This window comes from Aptenodytes patagonicus, chromosome 2 (assembly GCF_965638725.1).
Source record: "Aptenodytes patagonicus chromosome 2, bAptPat1.pri.cur, whole genome shotgun sequence".
NCBI classification, from domain to species: domain Eukaryota; kingdom Metazoa; phylum Chordata; class Aves; order Sphenisciformes; family Spheniscidae; genus Aptenodytes; species Aptenodytes patagonicus.
This window is the reverse complement of record NC_134950.1, coordinates 93,417,308-93,441,869: the sequence shown is the minus strand read 5'-3', so window position 1 is coordinate 93,441,869 and position 24,562 is coordinate 93,417,308. Positions and strand designations below refer to the sequence as shown.

General features: G+C 41.6%; 1 protein-coding gene across 7 annotated transcripts in view; it reads left to right on the top strand.

Moving 5' to 3' along the window:
* Positions 1–24,562, top strand: part of PIGN (phosphatidylinositol glycan anchor biosynthesis class N) — a 206,886-nt gene that overhangs the window by 8,577 nt on the left and 173,747 nt on the right. For all 7 annotated transcript variants that reach the window (XR_012994657.1, XR_012994658.1, XM_076330404.1 and 4 more), the window contains exons 2-5: positions 11,001–11,260; positions 15,281–15,402; positions 16,551–16,649; positions 21,982–22,088. Coding sequence is in view for 5 of the 7 variants with exons in the window: in XM_076330404.1 (XP_076186519.1) it covers positions 11,034–11,260; positions 15,281–15,402; positions 16,551–16,649; positions 21,982–22,088 (555 nt within the window). In the remaining 2 variants the exon portion in view is untranslated. The remainder of the gene's footprint in view (positions 1–11,000; positions 11,261–15,280; positions 15,403–16,550; positions 16,650–21,981; positions 22,089–24,562) is intronic.

Sequence of the window (24,562 nt, the reverse complement as noted above, 5' to 3'; positions counted from 1 at the left end):
TCTTAACCAACAGACTTGACAGTATTAGTGAAGCATGGTCCCTCTGAAAGACATGACTAATATATCTTGAGCTCCCTGTCTTGTCACTTTATTATCCTTAAAAAAAAATTCCTGCCAACATGGTATATTCCATGTAGTATTTTGTGTATGTTTTATTGCATATTTGAAGAAAGAAAAATATAAAAGGGAAATGTTACATTTCTCATGAAGAACATTGTATTGCAGTACAAGTATGGTTTTCTTTGCCTTATAAATAATGCTGAGAGATTATGACTTCAGAGTAATGCAGCTTAGATGTAAATTACTTTGGGGAAAATGAGGGCTGCACTTAGTTATGCCAGCCTTCCTGTTAAGCGCTGGGGGACCTGATCCAGCTTGGGGCTGTGGATATAGCTTCTGTGGCATGAGTCAAAAAAAGGAAAGAAAAAAAAAGTGTCAGCAAGTTATGGATCAACTTGAAAAGAGGGAAAAGCTCCTGTGAAATAAACTGCCTGCTTCTTGTCTCTGATGGTTGAGCTTAGGTGGCTCATTGCAGCTGTCTTGCTCCCCTGTCGCCATCAGAGTCTGTGTGTTTTAGTCCTCGCACTGACATGACTGTTGGTGAGGAACTCGCAGCTAATAGCAGGATTTTTTTGTATTGTTTTGACAGGTGTGAGTACAAAGAAAGAGAGGGTCTCTTCATCCCATCTGCCACCAGCCGGGAGCTGAACTTTCTGAGGATTGGGGGGTGGGGGTGTGACCAAACCCAACCAAAAACTCCTTCTCTAATCTGCGTGAATCACTCTATTCGAGAAAAGTAATTAATTGCAGTCAGGAGGTCCTTGCTGCTTTTCTTTCTTTAATCTCCTAGACTTCAAGAAAGGTGTCTGCTGGTTTTGCCGCCTTGTCTCTCAGAACAATTGCTCCCCTGCTTCTGCTCACTCTTTTCTCTGCTTGTGTACAACATCCAATAGAGTGAGAATCTCTGAAGTCTGCTGAAGCCCCCGGCATAGCCAGGGCAGTGGTAATTTTCTACTTGCTCTGTTCATGTGGACAACTTGTATTTAACAGGCAGTGAGTAGCTTGGTGGATCTTTAGTACTTTTCTGTTACAGATCTGAAAAGGGTCTTTATTTAAGAATCCACACCAGCTTTGTGTTGTGGGCTCCAAATTGTTTGAACAAAAAATAACTTATTGGGATAATTTAAATTCTGACATACTGGAGGTTGGACAGTATCATTATTGGCTCTGTATTTAGTTTAGGCGGTGGTGACAGAAGGAGAAAAAATATAGAAAGAAAAGAATAAATCTGAGTCTGATACATAGTTTACTAGTTGGGTTGAGTCTGTAGAGGAGGTGAATTGGCTGTCTGAACTGTATTATAACAAGTGATATGTTTGGATGGACAGTAAGAAATGGTATGTGGCAAATAGGTTGCAACATGTTCCTCTTATCTACAAGACTAGAAGCTTCTTTCTCTCCTCTTGGTGTGATAGGCAATGGCTTAACAGAATTAAGTAGAATAATGCAGTCAGGATTTGGGCAAAGCTCATGTTTTGCTTTGTGAAAATAAGGACTGTGGGAGGTAGCGCACTAAGTCACTTGCTAAGGGATTGCCTGGGAAAGTATCAGAGGACACAAATGCTGAAATATCCTTGGCTTAAGTTTTCTTGACAGAAAGATCTAAGATATATTTTCAAGTGATAGTTTATCTACTTTTTGGGTGGCCAGGCACCTGAGGGCAGAGACATTTTTGCACTATTAATAAATACTTAGATCAGTCTCCTTGTCCTCCAAAGTGAAAAGGGGTGGTGTTTCTATTTTTCTTCTCTTTACAGGCTGTGGCTTTTGCTTTTTCTTATAAGCTAGTGCTTAATCCACTTTTTTCCTTTTATCCTTGTTATTTCTTCCTTTTAGCATGCCTTGCAAGATTTCTGCCCTGAACCATCAAGCACCAGGCTCTACAGAGAAATTTGCTCATGATGACCTCTGTAATGGAGGGGGGAGGAGAAAACTAAAGGACTCTTTTTTTTTTCTTTTTTTTTTTCTCTCCTTTGTGTGGTATCCCATAGAAGCTGGATTTCATTTCTGTATCTCATGTGAGATACAGAGAAATAGTATATAGATAAGCATGTTTCCTGCTAGGGCAGATGCATGCACAGTGCTAGCTGTGCTTTCTCTGTGCCTAGAAGGCATGCGAGTAGACACTACAGGTCTGAGGGATGTCTGAGCACCCAAATTTTACTGGGTTAGCTGCTCTCTCCTCTTCCCAGCCAGAAAAGCATGCCAGAAGGCTGCTGGGCACCAAGGAGCTTGATACTGATGCTTCCATTTGCAGCTCCTCCTGATGCTGACAGGCCTGTCAGAACACCTGTAAGATCCTGTCAGCCTCTGGTTCCCACATTGGACCTGCAGGTTCAGACTGGCTCTTGAACCACCCTGTCAAATGGTGATGCAAAAGCACAAAGGGGAAGAAAAGAGGAGTGGAAGAGATCTCTGTATGGCAGAGGACTCAGATGAGTGAAGATCTGTGCATTTTCAAATTTAGAGGCGCTGTCAACTAGTTCCAGCTGTTCCTGCACTGGTTGTGTGGAGGCTGTATTGACTGCTAAGTGACATCCCTCCTTGGACTTGCAGTCCGAGACCTTGCATTGCATCTTTGAGAACACAGATCAACTGATGATTCCACTCCTTTTGGAAATGGGTGGGGAAGAAAAGGTGTAATGCTAGAGCATATCATAGGCAGAAAAAACCCAGATGTCCCAGGAGCTCTATACTGAGGTTTTTCCACAAATCTCGTTTTTCCTAAATCTCCTCTTTCTGACTCGTGAAGATTGTGTCCCACTCCTGTAAGGAAAAGGATATTTTCAAGATAAATATTTAGCTTTCCCTCTCCATATTGATGGTCCCTCATGCAAGAGGAGAGATGACCAGAAGTATCCAATTCATACTTGAAGTGAGAGATACTAATCTTTTTCATCTGTTCGTGTCTCAAACGCTTGTAGCTGCAATTACACAGCACAAACGTTGCTTAGCATTAATCCTCCTTTTCTATGGAGGTCCATTCACAAATCCTAGAGGTCCCTCTGTCTTTCACCTTCACTTTCTTCCTTGGTGGTTTCCCTTTCATAGTTCAGTGATCTGTGGTAAATCAACTTCTAATAGTAGGGTTCCAGGGGATGGATGGCTGCTCTAAGAAGACATGTTTTTTCTCTGTTGCCTTGGCACCCATTGAACTGATGACTCTTCATATCAAGTAGCAAGAAATGCATGGACAAAATTATCTTGTTCCACAGCAGAATGAAAGGTGGTAGCCCATCCCAGATTTAGGAAGCTTAGATACCTGCAAATGTGAATTCAGGTGACTTTGGCATTCCCAATTAGGGAAGAGTGTTGTCCTCCGATTTGCAGGACATATATTCTAACACTTGAAATCCAAAAGTTTACAATTAAATGTTGATGTTGATAGTGAAATGCTGGTGGTCTGGCCTTGTCAGCTCTGTCGGCCTTAACTGAGAGTGTAGCTGGGGTGACCCTCATTTTTCTTACCAGTGTAGGTGCAAACTGAAGAAGGCTTCTGAATGGTACCTCTGACGCTTTTTTTTGATTTCTTTGACGTCCTGTCTTGCTGGCTATTTTAGTTAAAAGAACTGTGTGAAGTACCCGTTGGTAGCAATTCAGCCAAGAAATGGGCCAGTATCAGCCAAGACCTGTTTATGCACAGCAGTGGATCATTTAGACAAACCCTTTCTCAAAATGCAAACTGGTTTTTATATGGGAAGGGGCCATTTCAGCCTGTTGTTCAACTGTCTTCCACCCATGTCTGTCTTTAGACTGTGGTACTTGTAAGTTCAGAGGGGCCTAGTGAAGGCATTTCTTTGACAGGAAATACTTTACTGCATTAATATCTGAATCTGTTTGTTTCCAGATGTGAGTATTTGTCACATCTCTGATAAGTAATTTTGTAATTCAGTGAATATGAATGACTGAATGTGTTATCGTGGTTACTGTTTGTTGTGGTTTAACCTGGCAGGCAGCTAAACACCACACAGCTGTTCGCTCACTGTCCCCCTGCCCCCCACCCCACCTGCAGTGGGATGGGGGAGAGAATTGCAAAAAAATAGAAAGTAAAATTTGTGGGTTGAGATAAAGACAGTTTAGTAGGACAGAAAAGGTAGGGAAAAATAATAATAATGATAAAAGAATATACAAAACAAGTGATGCACGATGCAATTGCTCACCACCTGCCAACCGATGCCCAGCCAGTCCCCGAGCAGCGGCCCCCCCGGCCAGCTTTCCCCAGTTTATGTACTGAGCATGACGTCACATGGTATGGAACGTCCCTTTGGCCAGTTTGGGTCAGCTGTCCTGGCTGTGCCCCCTCCCAGCTCCTTGTGCACCTCCAGCCTTCTCAGTTGGTAGAGCGTGGGAAGCTGAAAAGTCCTTGACTAGTGTAAGCACTGCTTAGCGACAACTAAAACATCGGTGTGTTATCAACATTATTCTCCTCCTAAATCCAAAACACAGCACTGTACCAGCTACTAGGAAGGAAATTAACTCTACCCCAGCTGGAACCAGGACACTGTTTTATCTGCAGTAGGGTGGCTCAGAGCCTGGTCTGTACGTATGGTGGTTGCAGTGTCTGTCACAGGCAGCATGCCTGGGGGATCCCTCTGGCTGTCTTCAGTCTCTAGGAAAAGCTTTCTGGAAATTAACTTGCCCATTTTCATTCACGTTGCCATGCCTTTTAGGCAAACTAATGTTTCCGCATTATGGGTGAAAACAGAAAGTTAACTCTGCATTCAAGGACCCAAGCCTTGCCCTTCCCCTGAGCATCGTCCCCCTTTGAGAGGACTAAGGTGCACAGTTGTTCTTTTCTGACACAGTCTCATTGCTCTGCTTTGTCAGATCTCTCCTGCCTGCCCTGTTCGGCTGTTAGAGAAGAGGATCTCTGCAAGAAATGTCATCCGTGTGCCTGCTTGCTTTTCTTTCACCCTTCTCGATAGTCAAATATGTATCAGTATTGCAGGCTGAGAAGAAATGGGGGTGTGCTCCAAGTGGCATAGCATGTGTTGAGAGGAGCTGACACTGAGATGGGAATGGACCTGTGGAAAGTTGGGTCCAAAAAAGCTTGGTCTTGGGTGTTTGCCCTACAGGGGTAGAATGGGTGCTTTGGTTTGGAAGTCCCAGAGAAACCCAGGCAGTGATAAAGAACTTCCTTTTCCATTGAAAACCAGTTACTAGAAATGTTTTGTTCTTCCATCGTACTTTGGATATTTGAAGAGGATGTATTTCACAAGTCAGCTGTCTTAAGTGAACTTTAGGCTGGCAATGACCAAGTTTAACATATGACAAATTGTAACTTGATCAGGATGAAAAGGTGTAGAAGGTCACCAGTGCCTCTCTAGAATTGCTGTTGACTGTATTTAAACTTTGAGTTGGAGCCTTCTCTAACCACAGATGAGTGCTCGTTTGCAACACCTCGCCCAATGGCTTAGTAGTTTGAAAGCAAGACTGCTGTTAGGAAAGGGCGCCAGGTGCCATTCTGGCATTCAGCTGAGATGCAGTTAGGAGCTTTTCAAACACTTTATGCCTGTGGGAAAGTATTTGTAAGCCTGAGGATAGGATGCTCTTCACAATGTTATGTCACAGTGATGATGCAGAAAGTCATGCATTAGAGCAATGTAAGCAGAAGGAGCGGCTATGAGGGACGTGGCAGAAGCAGGTGCTCTGGGAGCTGCCTGTCTTGAAATCATCTGATGGTGATGAGCAGTTGGATATGCTGTGCCCCGGTGAATAGTCTAGTGTAATATAGTCAAACTGTGGTTGCAAAAGAAAGTATCTTTTTTTAATTAATTCTGCAGATAGCTATAGTCTAAGACAGCATTAAATTTGAATTGTGTTGATCGCGCTCTTTTTGCCGCAAGCAAGGTCTCAGGCCTGGGGAGAGTTAAAGCAAAGAGAAAGAGCTAGTGCTGAAAACAGATTAGGTTACTAATACTTTAATTAGAAGAATTTAGAATATGTTAAGCTATAGAATTGTAGCACTGGGAGTATACAACAGCAAGTATCTGATTGAAGTAACTGCTTTGTTTAGTAGGGTGTTTAGTCTCATAAGTTTAAGGCATGAATAGTTTGGATTCTCTTATCAAACACAACTACATCAAAAGAAAAAGCCCTATGGAAAATAAAACTGAGGTTTTATTTAAAAATAAAATGAGGTTTGGCATTCAACTTAATGGTATTTCTGTGACTGTGGGTTTATGTATTTAAATTCATGCAGGAGCCCTGAGTACTTAAAAATAAAAAATAAACATACTGATATTTACAAATATTCCAAGTCTCTCTTGGAATCTCACTTGTAGACATAGAAGCATGTAAGTTCCTGATTAATGAAAAGTTTTTGTTTGATCACTTAAGTGTGACTACTGCGTGTCTCTTTGAAATGTTGTATTTAGTTATCTCGTTTACATGGTTTTCTCTCCAGACCTCTAAATTGCGAAATTACTATGTTGATGTTTCTGATTAGGATTGGAGTTGTTGCATCTGTGTTTCAGTAGGGAAAACGGGTGGAATTGGAAGTTATGGTTAAGTTGCATACAAATCTGAATTTGTATTTACAAATCTGGATTAGTAAGTAATAATACATATTAACTTTCAAATCTTTTTTTAGTGTGTGGGTTTTTTTCTCTGGTTTTCCTGGCCCTTTAAAATTTTTATTTTAAAAAACATCTTTCAAAGTTTTGATCAGAGTTAAGGGTATGTGGTAATGAAGCCTTTTTTCTTTATTTGATAAGAATAATAATCTTACCATGTGGTGGCTGTCTGTGTCTGTCCAGCTACTGGAATTCTGTAAGTAATAAGATAAACTTATATATTGTCATTTAGAAGCACTAACTAGATTCTGAAACAAAGACTTTCTTTTAGAGAGAGGTGTATATTTACATAGGTAATATCTGAACCTTCCAGTCTGTTAGGAATATCTGTTTCTAAATTGGTGAGGGGAGGTGTTGTTTAGAATCACAGAATAATTTGGGTTGGAAGGTACCTCTAAAGGTCATCTAGTCCAACCCCCCTGCCGTGGGCAGGGACATCTTCAACTAGATCAGGTTGCTCAGAGCCCTGGCCAACCTGACCTTGAATGTTTCCGGGGATGGGGCATCCACCACCTCTCTGGGCAGCCTGTGCCAGTGTTTCAGCGTAAAAAATTTCTGCCTTATCTAGTCTAAATCTACCCCCTTTTAGTTTAAAGCCATTCCCCCTTGTCCTGTCGCAACAGGCCCTGCTAAAAAGTTTGCCGCCATCTTTTTTATAAGCCCCCTTGAAGTACTGATAGGCTGCAATAAGGTCTCCCTGAAGCCTTCTCTTCTCTAGGCTGAACAATCCCAACTCTCTCAGCCTTTCTTCACAGGGGAGGTGTTCCATCCCCCTGATCATTTTCGTGGCCCTCTTCTGGACCCGCTCCAACAGGTCCGTGTCTTTCCTGTGCTGAGGGCTCCAGAGCTGGACGCAGTACTCTAGGTGGGATCTCACCAGAGCAGAGTAGAGGGGCAGAATCCCCTCCCTCGACCTGCTGGCCGCGCTTCTTTGGATGCAGCCCAAGATACGATTGGCCTTCTGGGCTGTGAGCGCACATTGCTGGCTCATGTCCAGCTTTTCATCCACCAGTACCCCCAAGTCCTTCTCGTCAGGGCTGCTCTCAATCCCTTCATCCCCCAGCCTGTATTGATACCAGGGGTTGCCCCGACCCAGGTGCAGAATCTTGCACTTGGCCTTGTTAAACCTCATGAGGTTCACACAGGCCCACTTCTCAAGCTTGGTCCCTCTGGATGGCATCCCGTCCCTCTGGCGTGTCGACCACACCACTCAGCTTGGTGTCATCCGCAAATTTGCTGAGGTGCACTCGATCCCACTGTCTGTGTCATTGATGAAGATATTAAACAGTACCAGTCCCAATACGGACCCCTGCGGGACACCACTTGTCACTGACCTCCATCTGGACGTTGAGTCATTGACCACTACCCTCTGGATGCGACCATCTAACCAATTCCTCACCCACTGGACAGTCCACCCATCAAATCCATACCTCTCCAGTTTAGAGAGAAGGATGTTGTGGGGGACCATGTCAAAGGCCTTACAGAGGTCCAGATAGACGACATCTGTAGCCCTTCCCATGTCCACTGATGTAGTCACTCCATCATAGAAGACCACTAGGTTAGTCAGGCAGGACTTGCCCTTGGTGAAGCCATGCTGGCTGTCTTGAATCACCTCCCTGTCCTCCATGTGCCTTAGCAGAGCTTCCAGGAGGATCTGTTCCATGATCTTCCCAGGCACAGAGGTGAGACTGACTGGCCTGTAGTTCCCCGGGTCTTCCTTTTTTCCCTGTATAAAAATGGGGGTCATGTTTCCCCTTTTCCAGTCAGTGGGAACTTCACCGGACTGCCACGATTTCTCAAATACAATGGATAGTGGCTTAGCAACTTCATCCACCACTTCCTTCAGGACCCTTGGATGGATCTCACTGGGTCCCATGGACTTGTGCACCTTCAGGTGCCTTAGATGGTCTCGAACCTGACGTTCTCCCACAGTGGGTGGCTCTTCATTCTCCCGGTCCCTGCCTTTGCCTTCTGCGGCTTGGGCGATGAGGCTCGGGTACTTGCTGGTGAAGACCGAGGCAAAAAAGTAATCGAGTACCTCCGCTTTCTCTGTATCCCAGGTAACCAGGTCTCCCGTTTTGTTCCAGAGAGGGCCTACATTTTCCCTCGTCTTCCTTTTATCCCTGACGTACCTACAGAATCTTTTCTTGTTGCCCTTGATGTCCCTGGCCAGATTTAATTCTATCAGGGCTTTAGCTTTCCTAACCTGATCCCTGGCTGCTCGGACAATTTCTCTGTATTCCTCCCAGGCTGCCTGTGCTTGCTTCTACCCTCTGTAGGCTTCCTTTTTGTGTTTGAGTTTGTCCAGGAGCTCCTTGTTCATCCATGCAGGCCTCCTGGCATTTTTGCCTGACTTCCTCTTTGTTGGGATGCATCGCTCCTGAGCTTGAAGGAGGTGATTCTTGAATATTAACCAGCTTGCTTGGGCCCCTCTTCCCTCCAGGGCTTTGTCCCATGGCACTCTACCAAGCACATCTCTGAAGAGGCCCAAGTCTGCTCTCCTGAAGACCAGTGTGGTGAGCTTGCTGTGCGTCCTCCTCGGTGCCCTAAGGATCTTGAACTCCACCATTTCGTGGCCACTGCAGCCCAGGCTGCCCTTGAGCTTCACATTCCCCACCAGCTCCTCCTTGTTGGTGAGAACAAGGTCCAGCATAGCACCTCTCCTCGTTGGCTCCTCTACCACTTGGAGAAGGAAGTTATCATGGACGCACTCCAGGAACCTCCCGGATTGCTTATGCCCTGCTGTGTTGTCCCTCCAACAGATGTCAGCGTGGTTGAAGTCCCCCATGAGGACCAGGGCTTGTGAGCGTGAGGCTGCTCCTATCTGTCTCTAGAGGGCCTCATCCGCTCAGTCTCCCTGGTCAAGTGGCCTGTAGCAGACCCCCACCGTAATGTCACCTGTCCCTGCCTTCCCTTTAATTCTGACCCATGAGCTCTCGGTCAGCTCCTCATCCATCCCCAGGCAGAGCTCCATGCACTACGGCTGGTCATTGACATAGAGGGTGACAGCCCCTCCTCGTCTCCCCTGCCTGTCCTTCCTAAAGAGCCTGTATCCCTCCATCCCAATATTCCAGTCATAGGAGCCATCCCACCACGTTTCTGTGACGCCAATAAGGTCGTAGCCCTGCAGGCGTGCGCACGTCTCTAACTCCTCTTGTTTATTCCCCATGCTACGTGCGTTTGCATAGAGGCATTTAAGTTGGGCCCCCGATGAAGCTGTCTTACTGGCTGGAGTTCCTTTGTGCCGCTCTTCAGGCGCTCTCCTGCTGACCTGTGATCCTTCTCCAGGCTCTGGGCATCTATTGCTGGCCCTGGCACCAAACTGGTAGGAGTGGGATGGATTGAGGTTCCCCTCCCCCAGCATCTCTAGTTTAAAGCCCTCTTCACCAGCTTTGCAAGCCTATGACTGAAGATGCTCTTCCTCTCCTCTGACAGATGGACCCTGTCAGCCCCCAGCTTTACTTAAGGTTGATAATTAGCTAATATTTAAAAAAACCAAGTTAGCAGCCTGGACGGCACTAATAGTACTTTGTCAGAACTAAGCCTCATTCAGGCTCAGATCCCACACTTACCTGAGTCAATATACATATTTGCCTTGCTTTCAGTAGGCATCATATGAACCCCTCAGTACATGTGACAGACACGTACACTTCCAGTGTACCTGTTATTAAGCATATTTGTATCCCTAACCTGACTTCAGAGGATGACAGGGCAGAAAAAAAACATTCAAAAAGGGAATATCATTATCCATGAAACATAAACTTTCAGCTGTTGTACTTTTGTCACCTGTTTTAGAAGAGGAATAGTGTTCTGCACTCAGCAGAGCATCTTTGTTCCTTTAAAAGAAGTTTTCTGTTTCTAGGCAGAACATAATGAACCCAGAATTGATAGTTAACTTAGAAAAAGCAACTTTGGATGGATGTTTGCTATAGGATGGCTTTTCCTAGCTGTCTTTGACTTGTGTTTGCCTGAACAGACCTCAACACTGTCATGCAGTCAGCCGGTAGAGGGTAGTATGTTCATAGAGATACTGCATTGTCTGAGTCTTCTGTCACTGAGGTAGGTAACAAAAAACTGCTGAATATCAGACAAACTGCTTGATTCAATGGTCTTTTGAAGCCATCTGATGCCCCACTAAACACCAGAGATGAGTTGCTGAGCCATAATGACTATCTGAAAGTCTGAATTAACCATGCAGTGACTTTTGACCAAAACTTCTGGGAAAAAGCTTGTTGGAAGCAGAGATTGATTATGGATCTTGGGTAATGACTGTGGTCATGGTACTCCCGTTCTGTAACAAATGAAATAAATATTGATTCTGATAAGTCTCATCTGCCTAACTTTATTTTTCTTACTCCCTCTCAGTGTTGGACTTTGCCTTGCCAGCCCGCTGTTGTCATGGGTGTATCAGTCTTCATACTCGCTGGTCTCCTTGTGCATTGTGTGTTCTTGGTCTCCATTTTTGACATCTACTTCAGCTCTCCCCTCGTTCATGGTATGACTCCTCAGCAGACTCCACTACCACCTCCGGCAAAACGTCTTGTACTCTTTGTTGCTGATGGTCTGCGGGCAGATTCGCTGTATGAATTGAACAGCAACAATACGCCCCGAGCACCCTACCTGCGGTAAGTCCATCTGAAAATGCTACTGATCCAGAAGATGTTTGCTTCTGGAGGCAGCTCTGTGTAATGTTGAAAAGAGAACAAGAGGAACAACAGCAACTGTGGTGGCTTGGGTACTGCTTTCCCTCTGCCTTTGAAGTAACAAACTTTGCAGAGTTACACTCTGCAGAAATGCATGAACCTGAGTTGGTGTCCCCTTTTGTCAAGTAAAGCTGCTAAACCATGAACAGAGTAAATTGAGTCAATATTGTCCTCTGAAAACGACAGCTAGCCAGTGACTGAGCAGAGTGTGAACTTTCTCCGTTCATATCAGTATGGTATAAATTCTGAAGCCTAACAGAGTCGTTAATTTAAACTGCTTCTTGGATGTTCAGTTTAGGAGTAGTAGTTCATTAATGTGCTTGTCTTCTAATTCTAAGCTACTGATGAAGCTTTTTAAGGAGTGAATGGATCTAACAGCAGGCTGCCACTTCCTATTTGTTCCACCCTTCCTGCATGTGTGACCCTGCTGCCTCCCTCGTGCTCTCTAGTGCGTGTCTGATTGCTTAATGGAATGATTTGGTTTAAGATTGTGAAAAACTAGTCCTGCCAAAAAAGTGTTAAAAGTCATATCCTTGAGTGCTTAAAACTAATTTTCACCAACCTTCTCTGTTTCCTTATATCACGATAATTATTTGATCGTAAGACAAATCATTACCTAGACTAAAAAAAGTAGACAGTATTAAATAAGACTACTTTTGTGTAATAGCACTGGTCTGGCTTGAATATCAGAGCAAACCCAAATAATCAATCATCTGAAGCTGTCAGGGCGTTTGCAGTCTGCTACAGGAATCTGAGGAGCCCTTGCTCAGCACTTGCCAGCTTATATGGGATTACTTGTACCTGCTTCTCCTGTTGTTAGTGTTTTTGTAAGGTGCTGTCTGCCACCGGCAGATGTCTGCCACATCAGCGTGAGTTTTCCCTGTCTTTTAGCAGTGGACTTCACACTTCTTGCAGAGCAGTTTCTTCTCTTGGCAGTAAAACTGTTGGTCTTTTGCACCATCAACAAGGTGTGAATGCTCTAATGGCCCCATCACTAGGAGCAGTGGTGGGTAGTGGCTAGGAAAGAGTTATAATGGATATTGTTGCCATTAAGTGGTTTGAGTTTTTCGGTTTCACCCATTCAGCGTTATCACGTGGGTCTACAAATAAAAAAAACCGTGTATTAGCTTGTCCAGTATTTGGAAGTTTGCACTTTTGCTGTCTCTGCTTTACCTTGTTTGTGGAGTTACGGGCTTTCTATTTCAAAATCTGTAGAAGTAAAACATTGTCACCTGTGCTGAAAGTACACAGGTGAATGGAGGGGAAGAACTGCCTTGTAACAAGCAAAGATGCTGGTGGGTCACTGAGTGGAATAAAATGCCAGTAGAGGTTTGAAGTGCCATCTGTATTTCTCTGTGTCTCATTCTGCATAAAATGCATGTGTATGTGAGAGGTGATGAAAAGAGAAAGCACGTGGCATGTTGTGCTTTCTGAAAGGTGGAGGGCCGGGCAGTCCAGGGCGTATCTTCAGCTCTATTACATATATTGCTACAATTTTGAAGCAAGAGGCTCAGTGTTTTGTCACCGAACCTTTAAGCTACACAACTTCCATAAGTTAACCTTGTAAACAGTTCAACAAGATCAGATGTTGGTTGCTGGAAGTGTTTCCTTTTTTATTCTGCCAAGTTATTGCTGTCTGAGCTTTCCTTTTTCAATAATATTAACCCAAAGTATATGCAAATTAATACAAAGTTCACTTTTTTGCACATTCATTCCTAATTGCCAAGTGTTCAGTCCCTTATTAATGGGCAACGTAACAGCCAGATTACTTGTCTCATCCAGGTGGAGCACTTTGGGAACTATTGCGTTGTTAATGAGGAAAGATTATCTTTAAATGAGCAAGAACCATTTGTGTAGCAATGTGCTATAAATAGAAGCAAAGTTTTAGTAGGTACATAAAATTAATAATAAATATCTATTAGGCTTGGAGCAGATTGCTGGCTGATGTATGCCAAGTACCTAGTCTGTTCTCTTACAAATAATCTTGAAAAATCTGTTTTTCAGCAGTGTTCTGATAGCTGTGAGGGATGGTAGGTGGTCTGAATTGCTGTGGTGGTGGTGGTTTTGGGGAAGATGTTTTATTCCTTGCCTGTCATGTTTCAGCCATATTACTATATCATATTCATAATCATCATTGTTATTATGGGTAGCTAATGTTTATACTGTCAAGGAAATTAATTTTTTTTAATGGTTCTTTTGAGAAAAAGGCTTTGAAATAATTCAAAATAGCTAAATGAGTTTTGAACAGGTAAATGACCATATCTGGCGATTATTTTTTATGCCTGGTATGTGTTGTTGACTTCACGTCCTGTGATACAGCCCCACAAAAGCAAAGTTAAAGGATTACTTTCCAACTCAATAGAAATCAAATTCTAATTAAAACAATTTCCTACCTGTTGTGACAATGAAGTGTAAGGAGGGCCAGAAGTGTTTTATTTTTGTCTTAAATCTTCCACTAATGCTAGTGCAATGCATTTTGATCAGTCTCTCCAGTGAGAATAAATTAGAAACCACTTGAACTAATGCTTAAATCCTTTTTTCAAATTAGTACTTTTTTCAGTACAACTCGTCTTAAAACCTAGCTGAGAGCTAGGAATAACATGTCAGAGTGCTATATCACCTTTTACATTTTTCACTGTAATATTTGGGCTATTCCATATAGTCCTGTGAGCTTTCAAGTAGGCCTGAGAATGTGAGGTCTAAGATGAGTTAAAAAAAAACCAACAAGCAAACTCTGAATCCTGCAAGCTTAGAGTGGAGCCTGAAATGTTAGGTTGTGGTTTGATTCTTACTTCATTAGCGAGAAATATATTTAAAGCTGAGTGTACAGATCTTGTAATTAACAGTTGTATAAAATCTCTGTTAAAAATAAAGTTACAAAGCATGAACTTAAAATCTACTTGGGCTAAAACACATCCCATAAAAATACAGCAAATTTTGTAGCTTATATCATGAACAACAAAAATACAATTTCCCGATAGATTTGACTCTTAAAAACTGCTTTGAATTTGTTCAGAAGATTCTGCTGCTTTTTTCCTAAACATTAGTATAAGGTATGTCCTGGTGTGTTTTGTTTGCTTTCTTTCTCCCCTTGCTCTGACAGTGGGCAGTGAATCTTTCTCTTCTTCCAGAAGATGGAGACAAGAAAACAGCATATGGTAGTGCTCACCGCTTGCTCTCCAACAGGCTCCAGCTGTTCATATCTTCAGCAGACAAGAGTAGTTTATGAGGCTGTTTCTTACATTCGGGCTTTGTCCTCTATTTTCTTTGCTTTTTATCTGTTATAACTATTGTATGTGCATAATCCCTAGACAATTTATGTATTTCCGTATATGTGGTGAGAGGGTATTCTCCTTCACTTCGGTTTAATTACAAAAGATACAAGGTTTACTTAAATTTTCTCCATGTTGCTGAAATGATTTGCACCTTACATTTACGTAGTTTTTTAATTCTCTTGATGCTGGCTTCCAATATTCAGCACAGATAAAGGCAGACATGGTCACAAGAACTAATTATAATTGAGCATATTTAATGAGTAAGAGAAGATTGAACTAGATGCTTTCAAGCTAAATGGAAAGAACAAAGGAAAGTAACACCAGGCAGAAACAATCTGTTGGGGGGGGGGGGGGGGGGGGGAGTAAGCTATAGCAGAAGAAAATAGTATGTTAATTCTAAGTGTATTAGAACACCACCTAAACTCATCTGTTTGCAGTGCTGATGGGCCACAATAGTAATGTTCTCTGTGGGGTCTTATAATATAGAACTATTTGCAGGTTAATGTTCTGCTTGTTTTGCTGCATAGCAGGCGATAGTGAAAATTTGTTTTAGTCTGTGTTTTTTTTTGCATTTCCTGCCTTATGTCTACCTGTCACTCTTTTTATCTGCAATTCATTGTACCTTCAAGAAGTCATAAGCATTAACTGCCTTGTATCCTGTTTTCAGGGGTATTCTAGAGAATAATGGCAGCTGGGGAATCTCTCACACCCGGGTCCCTACAGAATCCAGGCCAGGGCACGTTGCACTTATCGCTGGATTTTATGAAGATGTCAGTGCAGTTGCTAAAGGTATGCTGGTCCTAAAGCTTTGAACACTGTCCTCCAAAATAAGGTGTTTCAGTGATGTGCTGGGCTTCTAGATGATTATTGATAAACACCTGCATAGTGGTTTGTATACCAAGATTATATAGAAAAAAATAATTTTGGATGGATTTCCCACTCTTAATATTGGTAGCTATGAAAATAGCTTACATAAGTTAATATTTTGTAACATGGTAAAATTTAGCACCCTGAGTCTAAAAGCGGAAGTATCTTATGGAGCGACCTCTTCACGTAACAGAGTTTTTAATTATCGTTTGGGATCTAATGGGAGATGGCTAAGTAGGTGTCGCCAACAAGAAGTGAACTGTGGTGTCTTAGCTGAACCTTTGCTAGGTTGAGTTGGAGAATCAGTAGCAAAATAAAGCGAAAACCCCAACTATGTGTTTTGTCCAGAGCTAGCTGTTACTGCATGCTTGGTGGTTAATAATGTGGAACAAGCCTTTGCATTACTGACTTGGTCTTTTGTGTGGTCCTCTGCCTTCCCCCAGGCTTCCAGGCCTGAACACGTGTAATGTGTGTTGGTTTTGGACAGGGAGGTCAGAGGAATTACTTGGTCTTGTCCATGTTCCTAATCAAAAGGTTCTTCCTTCTGACATCTGCTACAAATGCAGGATTGGCAGGAATTGCCGTTAAGAGCATCTCTATATTTCTGTGAGCTGCTTTGTCATGGAAACAGAAGATCTTGAAGGTTTTATTTTGATGAAGTGGAACGTGACTGCTGGAAATACGATATATGAGTGTGTAATTTATTGCCTAAAATGCCAAAAGCTGAGTTCAGACAACAGGGGATTTAGAATTCAGGATAATTTTAGCTGTTTAGAAGGTAAACCAGCTGTGTGTTTTGTCTGTTTGGATCCCTGCATAATGAGATTGGCTTAGGTTTTCAGCTCACTTCTGGGGAGTGAATGGGGGACTAATTGCAAATAGAGGTTGAAATCGAAGTAAAACCAAGACTCACAAAGTGGAGTTCATTGTGAAATAATAGAAGGGAAACTTTAAAAAAAAAAAAAAAACACCAAACCAAAACAAAAGACATTTTGCGTGTACTATCAATCTTAGCAGTCAACGAGATCTTCTGGCAACCCCAGTTACATCCAGGTATGTTTGTTTAACAGGATGGAAGGAGAATCCAGTGGAATTTGACTCTGTTTTCAACGAAAGTAAATATACTTGGAGCTGGGGAAGTCCAGATATTTTGCCAATGTTTGCAAAAGGTAAGGTTTAAATTTTGTGAATCTTTAACACGTAGTTATCAGGTAGTAATGTTGTCCCACAAGCGGGGTCCGGTACCCAGTGTGCAGTAAACCAATCTTACACACAAAGACGAGATATTTATCTATCTCCTGTTTGTGCGAAGATGGGTGCTAGGTGGTAATTCCACACAGCTAGCACCCCACACAAAAGAACTACAGCATATTTATATTGTTACATGATTAGTAAAAACCTGCCTAAATTCATGCTGATAGGTTAGTTATGTTCAAATCAGCCTCGCTTGCCATGTAAATTTGCACGCATGCTCCTTGCAGGTGTCGGGAGCAAGTCTTTCCAATCTTAAATTGAATTGGTGGTTGCGATCTCCCCCTGCCACCTTTACCTTTCCCCTAGTTACCGCAGTTTTTTGCTGACTTCTTGGTTTTTTGGCAATCATCTAGCCTCTGATGCCTTCTAGGGCAGGATGTTCCCCTTTTATCAGTCTTTTAGTTCTTCTTCAAGGGCATAGTCGTTGTAAGGCATGCATTGTTTATACAAGGTAATCAGGCTAGTACAATGAAGACTATGGTCTAGGATAGGTATTAACCCAAACACATGGCTACAGTAACATAGACACTTACAGTTTTTGAGTTAGAGAAGAAGGTGAATGAAATATTTCCAGTTTGCATATTTGTGTATACCTGATTTCTAGTTTGTGAATTCAAGACTGGGTGGAGAAAAAGAAGCAAGCTTTTAAAGAGGATATCCCTATTTATTACTCATCCATTTAAAGAGGCCTTCCCTAATTCTATCAGCATACTAAAGGAAACACACCCTTAGTTAAAAGGACCTAATGCTTTTTTCTTTGGTTGAGGTTTAAAGCTCTTGTTTGCAAGCCTGCAGCTGGAGTTTTATTTCCTCTGCATGCAGCTCCCAGTGAGTTGGGTGATAGAACTGCAGCCATCCTTTTTGAGTGTCTGAGCTGGAGAAGTAGTTTATTGTGGGTTATCCTGCTTCTACTCCAGAACAATAATGTGTAAAGGGAAGAACTGTATGCAAGTAGGAACTGCCTGGTTCTATTCCTGAAGCTGAGATCTTTTCCCCGTGGTGTGCAGTGTGTTAAAGTCTTGTCAGCCCAGTGCAATTGGTCTTTGAGCATGCAGAGACTGCTGAGCAACACTTTAAACATTTAAAGGGTCTCCAAGTTTAATTTCGTTTTGTTCTTGGAAGAATGAGGGCATATACACCCTTTCCCATAATCTCAGAATAAAACAGACTGAAGTGAAAAGGGGACAAGCTAGGGGCATGTGCTGCTGTTCTAAGTATTGCCATTGACAGATCAGAAAAATGTGATAGGCAGGATAGGAGTGGAATTTAATATTGGTTTAGAAAAAGCGTACATGATATTTCTCGTGATGATTCTTGAACTTTTCCTGAACTCCAGTCTCTTCCCCGTCTCCTCCTGATATTCTGCCCCACACACACCTCTTTTCTGTTCTTTGCTTGATCCTCATAAGTTTATGGTAAGCTGTAAAAATATCTCCTGATAATTTCCCATGACCTCAGATTACAGCTTGTATTTGGGAATATTGCGATGGTGGCTGGGGAAAGGGGAAAGGTAGTACACTGCCCTTGCACGGATTATTTACATTTTTTTGAGATACGTTCTTGGGAAAATATTTGGGGAATTCAAGAATTTCCCAGAGCCCTGTCCTTCTACTGGTTTTGTTTGAGTAAGAAGATAAGCAGAGGGCTTGGAAGCAGCTTTGATGTTATCTGGAGGGATGTGCAAGGGTAATACCATACTGTTGCTGTGTCTCTCAATACGGCTTGTTCTGAGTGGCATCAACAATGGAGCTTTCTTTTGCTGGAGGAGGGAAGTCTCCCAAAATTGAGAAAGGTTTAGTGCAGCGCTGTATCCGAGAAGTAGATGCTGTATGGGGAAAATGAATCATAGTTTCTCATGATAGAAAGGTAGATTAACTTCTTTTGGTAGAAAAAGGTATTTCCCCTTCTTCCAAAGAGGACAACTTTTATAATACAGAAAGGATTTTATAATACAGAATTTCCAAAGAGGAGACGTTTTATAATACAGAAGGGAATGGAATCAAGTGTTCGCTCTTTACTTTTACAAAAAAGCCAAAAAGGAGATAGGGGAGCATAGCTTAATTTCTCTCCCTCTTATTGTGTTGCAAATTAGTGAGGTCACAGGACTCTTCTTGTGTGTATTCTATCATGCTAAAATGTTCAGAATTTTATTAACTGTTTCACTGCTTTCATTGGATGATGCATAAAGAGTATGTAATACCTGCTGGTTTTTGGGAAGGGGAGAGAAATCCTTTGTTTCCTGTCCTTGTTTATGTTCTTCAGGTCCTTTTCCTGTCATAAAATAAATATTTCAATGAAATGGTTGAGGATTCTATAGAGAAGGTAAATAAAATGCTCACAGATCTCTTTCAATATCAAAATAGATATGCATGAAATCTAAATTTGTTAATTTAAATGTGTGATTAGTGGTTTAGTTTGAGAAAATGTCCGAAGTACCTTTGGAACTGGTGTGCAATTTACTTACATCTTAAGCAGGATTAAAAGGTGTTAGTTTCTAATAGTTAAACTTACTTAAGCTACACAAGGTTAAAATTGGTACACTGAATTTATTTTCTATGATATTTTTAGATTATGACCTTGAAATTACCTGAAAATGTACTTTCAAAATGCCTGTTTTATTTCCAGAATGCTCCTTAAAATTTTGAGGTTTTCTTCTAGACTTGCCAGAATTTGCGGTTTGACTGGAACAGTCCAGTCCTGTACTGTTTTGTCATGGGTCTAGGTTGGAGTATAATCCAGAGTATTAAATGCCATGCTGAAAAAGGAGCTGAGACTGTTGCTTCTGTTAAGGGAAGTAGGTATTAGTCCTTTGCACCCAGATTGCCATTTGTTCCACAGGTTCCCTTTCTCTCTCTTGGAAACTAGCAGCAAGGCTAGGGTCATTGTTTAGCTTGAGTATGAAAAAGGGTATTGTCAAGACCATGGGGACAAGCAGGACAAACCTTCATCAGGGTTATTCTGGACAGACAGACCTCTTGGTCTCCTCTTCTAGTTCCTTGTTCCTACAGCGCACAAAGAAAAATGCAGAATTTCTCACATTCCTCACCTGGCTGTGTTTGATGACAGCTCTCTGATGCCCACGCTCTGTCGGCTCAGTGTCTGACTGTCCTTGTGCCTTCATTCTTTTTTCCCCTCTTTTGTGCCTGCAAAATTTGCTAGCAAAAATCTCTTGCTGGTCTGGGTTCTGACCCATGAAAGGCTTGTCAGACACAGGACCTGCCCTGCAAGCAGAGCAAGAGCTTTGCTTTCTGCAGGATATAAATCTTATTGTAAGAGAGTGATAACTTGATCCCTGATCCTAATATTTGAATATTGATGCTGAGGGCGAGATGATGTGCCAGTCAAGTCTGCAATAGGAATAGGAAGTATCTGGTGTGGGAGTTTCTGGCACCTCCAGTTATTTCCCTTAGTGTAATGGCAGCACCAAACCCAGTAGAGCTCTGTGCTCGCTTCTAAAGGATGTTTTCATCCCTGGCATCCTTCTACTTCTCTATCCCATCTTTGCTTCCTCATCCCCAGACTTAAAGAAAGTATTGGGCATATTGTTGCCTGCCACCTCTCAAACAACAGAAATAAAATAATATTTTGTAACACTTTGCATAGTAGGGTTTCTTATTTAAAAAAAAAAAATCAATTATTTTATAAGCTATGCAGGCACTCCAAAACTTTCCTAGTATGGCTTCATTTTGCCACTGTTTCTCTTCATAGCAATGCAGGGTTGGGTGGGGGTTTTTTTGCTCTAGTAGAAATTAGAAATGGGTAAGCAGTAGATGTGTTCCTTTGCCTGGTCTGCTAACTGCATGCTTTCATTTGGCTTCTTTGGTGTGGCACCTCTCAAAGACAGATCCTCTTGGGTTTGCTGTGACACTGCAGAAAAACAGTACAGCATTCTACCCTCTTAGACCATCAGTCATCCTGACAATGATGGCCAGGGCTTATTTCTTTTTCTGAACTCATTTATCTGCCAGTTGAAACTCCTGAATTCACTTTTTAATGCCTGGGAGTATTTTCTTCCTTTTCTTTCAGACTGTGAGAACTGCAGCAAGTGTTCTGGGTGATGAGTAGTAGCAATGTCTCCTGGGGGGCGGGGGGAGCTGCAGAAAATCTGTGCCAGCTTTCATCTTCCTGGCCTGAAATACCTGCATCCCTTGTGTGGGTTTGAACATAATCTTGGTAAAACAGCTCCCTTATACTGGGATGTTAGTTCATTCACAAGCCTGGAAGGTTACAAAACTGCATTATATAATTGTGACATCCAGCAAATCTGTTATATTCTCTCTGGCCATCAACTGATTGAAGAACATTTTCCCCTCTGGCAGTTTACGTAGTCATGGTAGAAATAGCATCCCCGAGCTGTAACAGCTCAGCCATTGACTGAACTATTTCATTAAACCCCACCTAACTTCAGATCTTTCCAGGACTTCAGAAGTTTATTTTCTTCTAGGTCTTCATCTTTTTTCCCCCCTTTCTCTGCTTTGCTCTCTTGACAGTGAGTACAGAATGAAATTGCCTTGTCCAGATGCTGTGTTTTTGCATCAGTGGCCCTCATGTTGTATTTTATGCCTGAACATAGTCCAGTAGATCTCCCTTTTATATTTTAAATCCATGTTTTAAAGATGCAGACTTTGAATATTGCCTTTCTGAAGTTGTCCACTTGGCTTTCGATACTGCGTTGCCTCCTAGAATTGATGTACAGTAACTAAGTAACATCCTTCCTGTTGCCTTCCTTACATGTGATATATGATGTTTTCCTGTGTAAAAGGCCTTATTGATAGGGCATTGTCTTGTATGATTCAGTTTAACAACCAAAACCTAAGTAAATTTTCTTACACACACACCCAGAACACGTGTGTTCAAACAAGGCTCTTAATGTGTAGCTTCCTCTGTTAGAAGTTTCTCAGTGAAATTCCTTGTTTCAAAACTAAATTCTGTTTAATTTGCTTTAACTGGGATTTGTTGTACTCCTATCTGCTTTTCCATACTTTATTTCGTCACCTGAGCATACTGGATATCAGCACCTCAGGGGAATGAGGAGCAGTGTTAAGCTAATGAGTTAAAATGGTATCCAGGCTTCAAAAAAACATAAATTATGGGAAAGTTTAAAATAAGGAGAAAACTTCTTTGACTTATCTCAGGATTGTCATTCTTGATAGGTTTCTACTCCTATGGATTAATATTCATTTTTGACTATGAGAAAAGGAAGAAAACTTTTCTCTGTCTCCTATTCCATCTATATTGTTTTTGCAGGTGCTACTGGAGATCACGTTTATACATTTTGTTACGCGGCAGAAAGTGAAGACTTTGGAGCACAAGATGCAGCCAAGCTTGACATGTGGGTTTTTGATCATGTTAAGGTGAGCAGAGAATCTTTTTATGCTACCTGTGTATAAAAAGCACAGCTGGGTGTTAACTTTATCATAGACCATGTTAACTTTATCATAGAACTAGAAAGTAAGAAATTTTTGAAAGGCCTATCGCTTGGGGTCATAAGTAAAAATTGCTTGAATTGATTATCATGAGTAGTGTAATGGAAGCTTAGAGGAAGTATTTGTCATTCAATGCTAATAAAAAACTTAACACTAATAGAAGTACCCTTTAAAAACATTCTTCGCTTTTCTTTGTCTTAAATTTGCATATAGTCTGAAACCCATCTTAGAGTACTACAAACCCTTTAGAATCTTGAATGTGATTAGTTAAGGATTTTATAACAAGTATTATGGCATGGCAGAAACAGTAAGTCTTCATTATGAGAAAGAAATGGACAATATTAATGACTTAATTTTTGTCAGGCTTGTCCCCGCTGTAATTATACAGCGTGGCTTGTTCTGAAGCACGTAGCTGGCTCCTGATTACCTACTGTGGTTCATGCTAGGCTGTGGCTGCCAGAGTAGTCACAGTTAGCTGCGGGAGGGGAGGGCGCAGAGGCAGCTTAGGCCCTGAAGCAGTATAACTTGTTCACGTGGTGCTCTGCTCAGCTGACTTGGGTCAGTGCTGGTTCATGAGTGTTGTTTTCTGTGATGCTGTTACTGTAAGTATTAATAGTCCAAGGCACATAGTTTCTGACTATTCATTAATTCCTATATTCATGTTATTCCATGCTACCTCACTTGTCATGGATTAAGAAATTCTGATAGTGGGTATTGGTGTATAAATACCTATATCAGTGGAGCAATTAGGTGAGTTACTTTCTGGATCTCGTAACAATGTTAATGGAGTTTAAGACTTAAAACTTTTTCCACCAGATCTCTGGACTGTATGCATTAACGTTAGCTAACCAGCATAAATCAAACCAAACCAAAAATAAAACTAAATAAATCAATAAACCAAATCAGCATCTATATTAGGAAGCCAAGGGTGGGTCTGCTTTAACAGTGACATAGGGTGGAAAAGTTCATTATAGTTTGCTAATTTTCAGAGGAAGTGATTTTCTGAGTTTGCAGGTGAAAAGATGTTTTTTCTGTCATCCTCTCCCTGAACGTGCACTTGTGCCAGGTTGCATGTTGTAATGTGTATGAATAATACAAATCAAATCAGGCTGTCAATTACGCTTGAATAGCTGTTGTCTTAAAGTTGCGCCCTGCTGTCGTTTGGAGCTGCACAGGTATGTGAGGGTGGTACTACCTTTCTTTTGCTTCAAAACACCTAATGGCATTTCTTCTTTCAAACTATAATGATACATTTAATATATATGTCATTACTGATGACTTTTTCCTTGGAACTGGCACCATTATTTTAAGGACTTATTTTTCCCATCTAAATTTCATATGGATAGGACTTGATTGACTGGTGTAAAACACTCATTCCATTAATCATCTCTTCAATTACCCATCAGTGATTGCTTCAGAAGCGTGAAACTTGAGGCTGACTGAAACTGAGGTCACTGCTATTATAACTTGAACAACTCAGCTGTGCTGGTGAGATTATATATAAGTAACAATGACAATTTGCTGAAATCTAAATTCTGCTTTGCCTACTTTTTTTTTTCTCCTTTGAGTTTTATCTCAAATATTTAACAACATGTCGTTGAACTCTGTTGGGCAAGGTGGTCCCTGGATTTCTGCCTTTTTAGGAAGTAAGATATGTACTCTCTCTCTCTCTACTGTGTAGTCAGCAGGTCCCAAGCACCACGAGAGCCACTTGTGGCTTCCTCTGCCCCAAAAAAGATGGAGATAAAATGGAGAATGGCTAACTAATGTTTGGGCTACTAGTGCTGGCACCCTGAAATTGCTTGTGTTCTTAAAAAGTGCTAACTAATGATAACTCAGTTGGTCAGGAGGTATGAAACTCTGACTAGTTTTTATTTGTATGGATCAGGAACAGATTGTTTAAATCATGAGTGGCGGAAAAAATGTATGATACTTGATAGTTCCTGTCATGTCTGCTTGTGGTACAAGGTGATCCTAGCCCTTTCTTGGGACAGAGAAAATTGAGTATAGGCTAGACTGGGTGGGGTTTTTATCTGCAGCTGGGTTAAAACTCAGTAATTTTAATGTGTGGTAATAGCTTGGGAGTGGCTTGGAGATCTGGATGGGTATGGAGTTGATTGTGGTTTTTCTGGTTTTGGGGTTTTTTGGTTTTTAGAAGCCTTCAAAATAATTAAGGGACTGAGTGTAACTTAGTGTGATGTGGCCCAGTGATTCTCAGTTAAATAACCTTTACCTAGATCATAGTTTGAGTCTGTGCTAAGGAAAAATTAGGGAGCAAAATACTGGGAGTCTAGGTTAACTAACAGGGAAAAAAAAAAGATCTTTTTTAATGCATTTCCAATTTTTTAAGTATTTTGTGAAAAACAGTTTTATAAGATTGAACTCTTTTTTTAGGGTAAAAT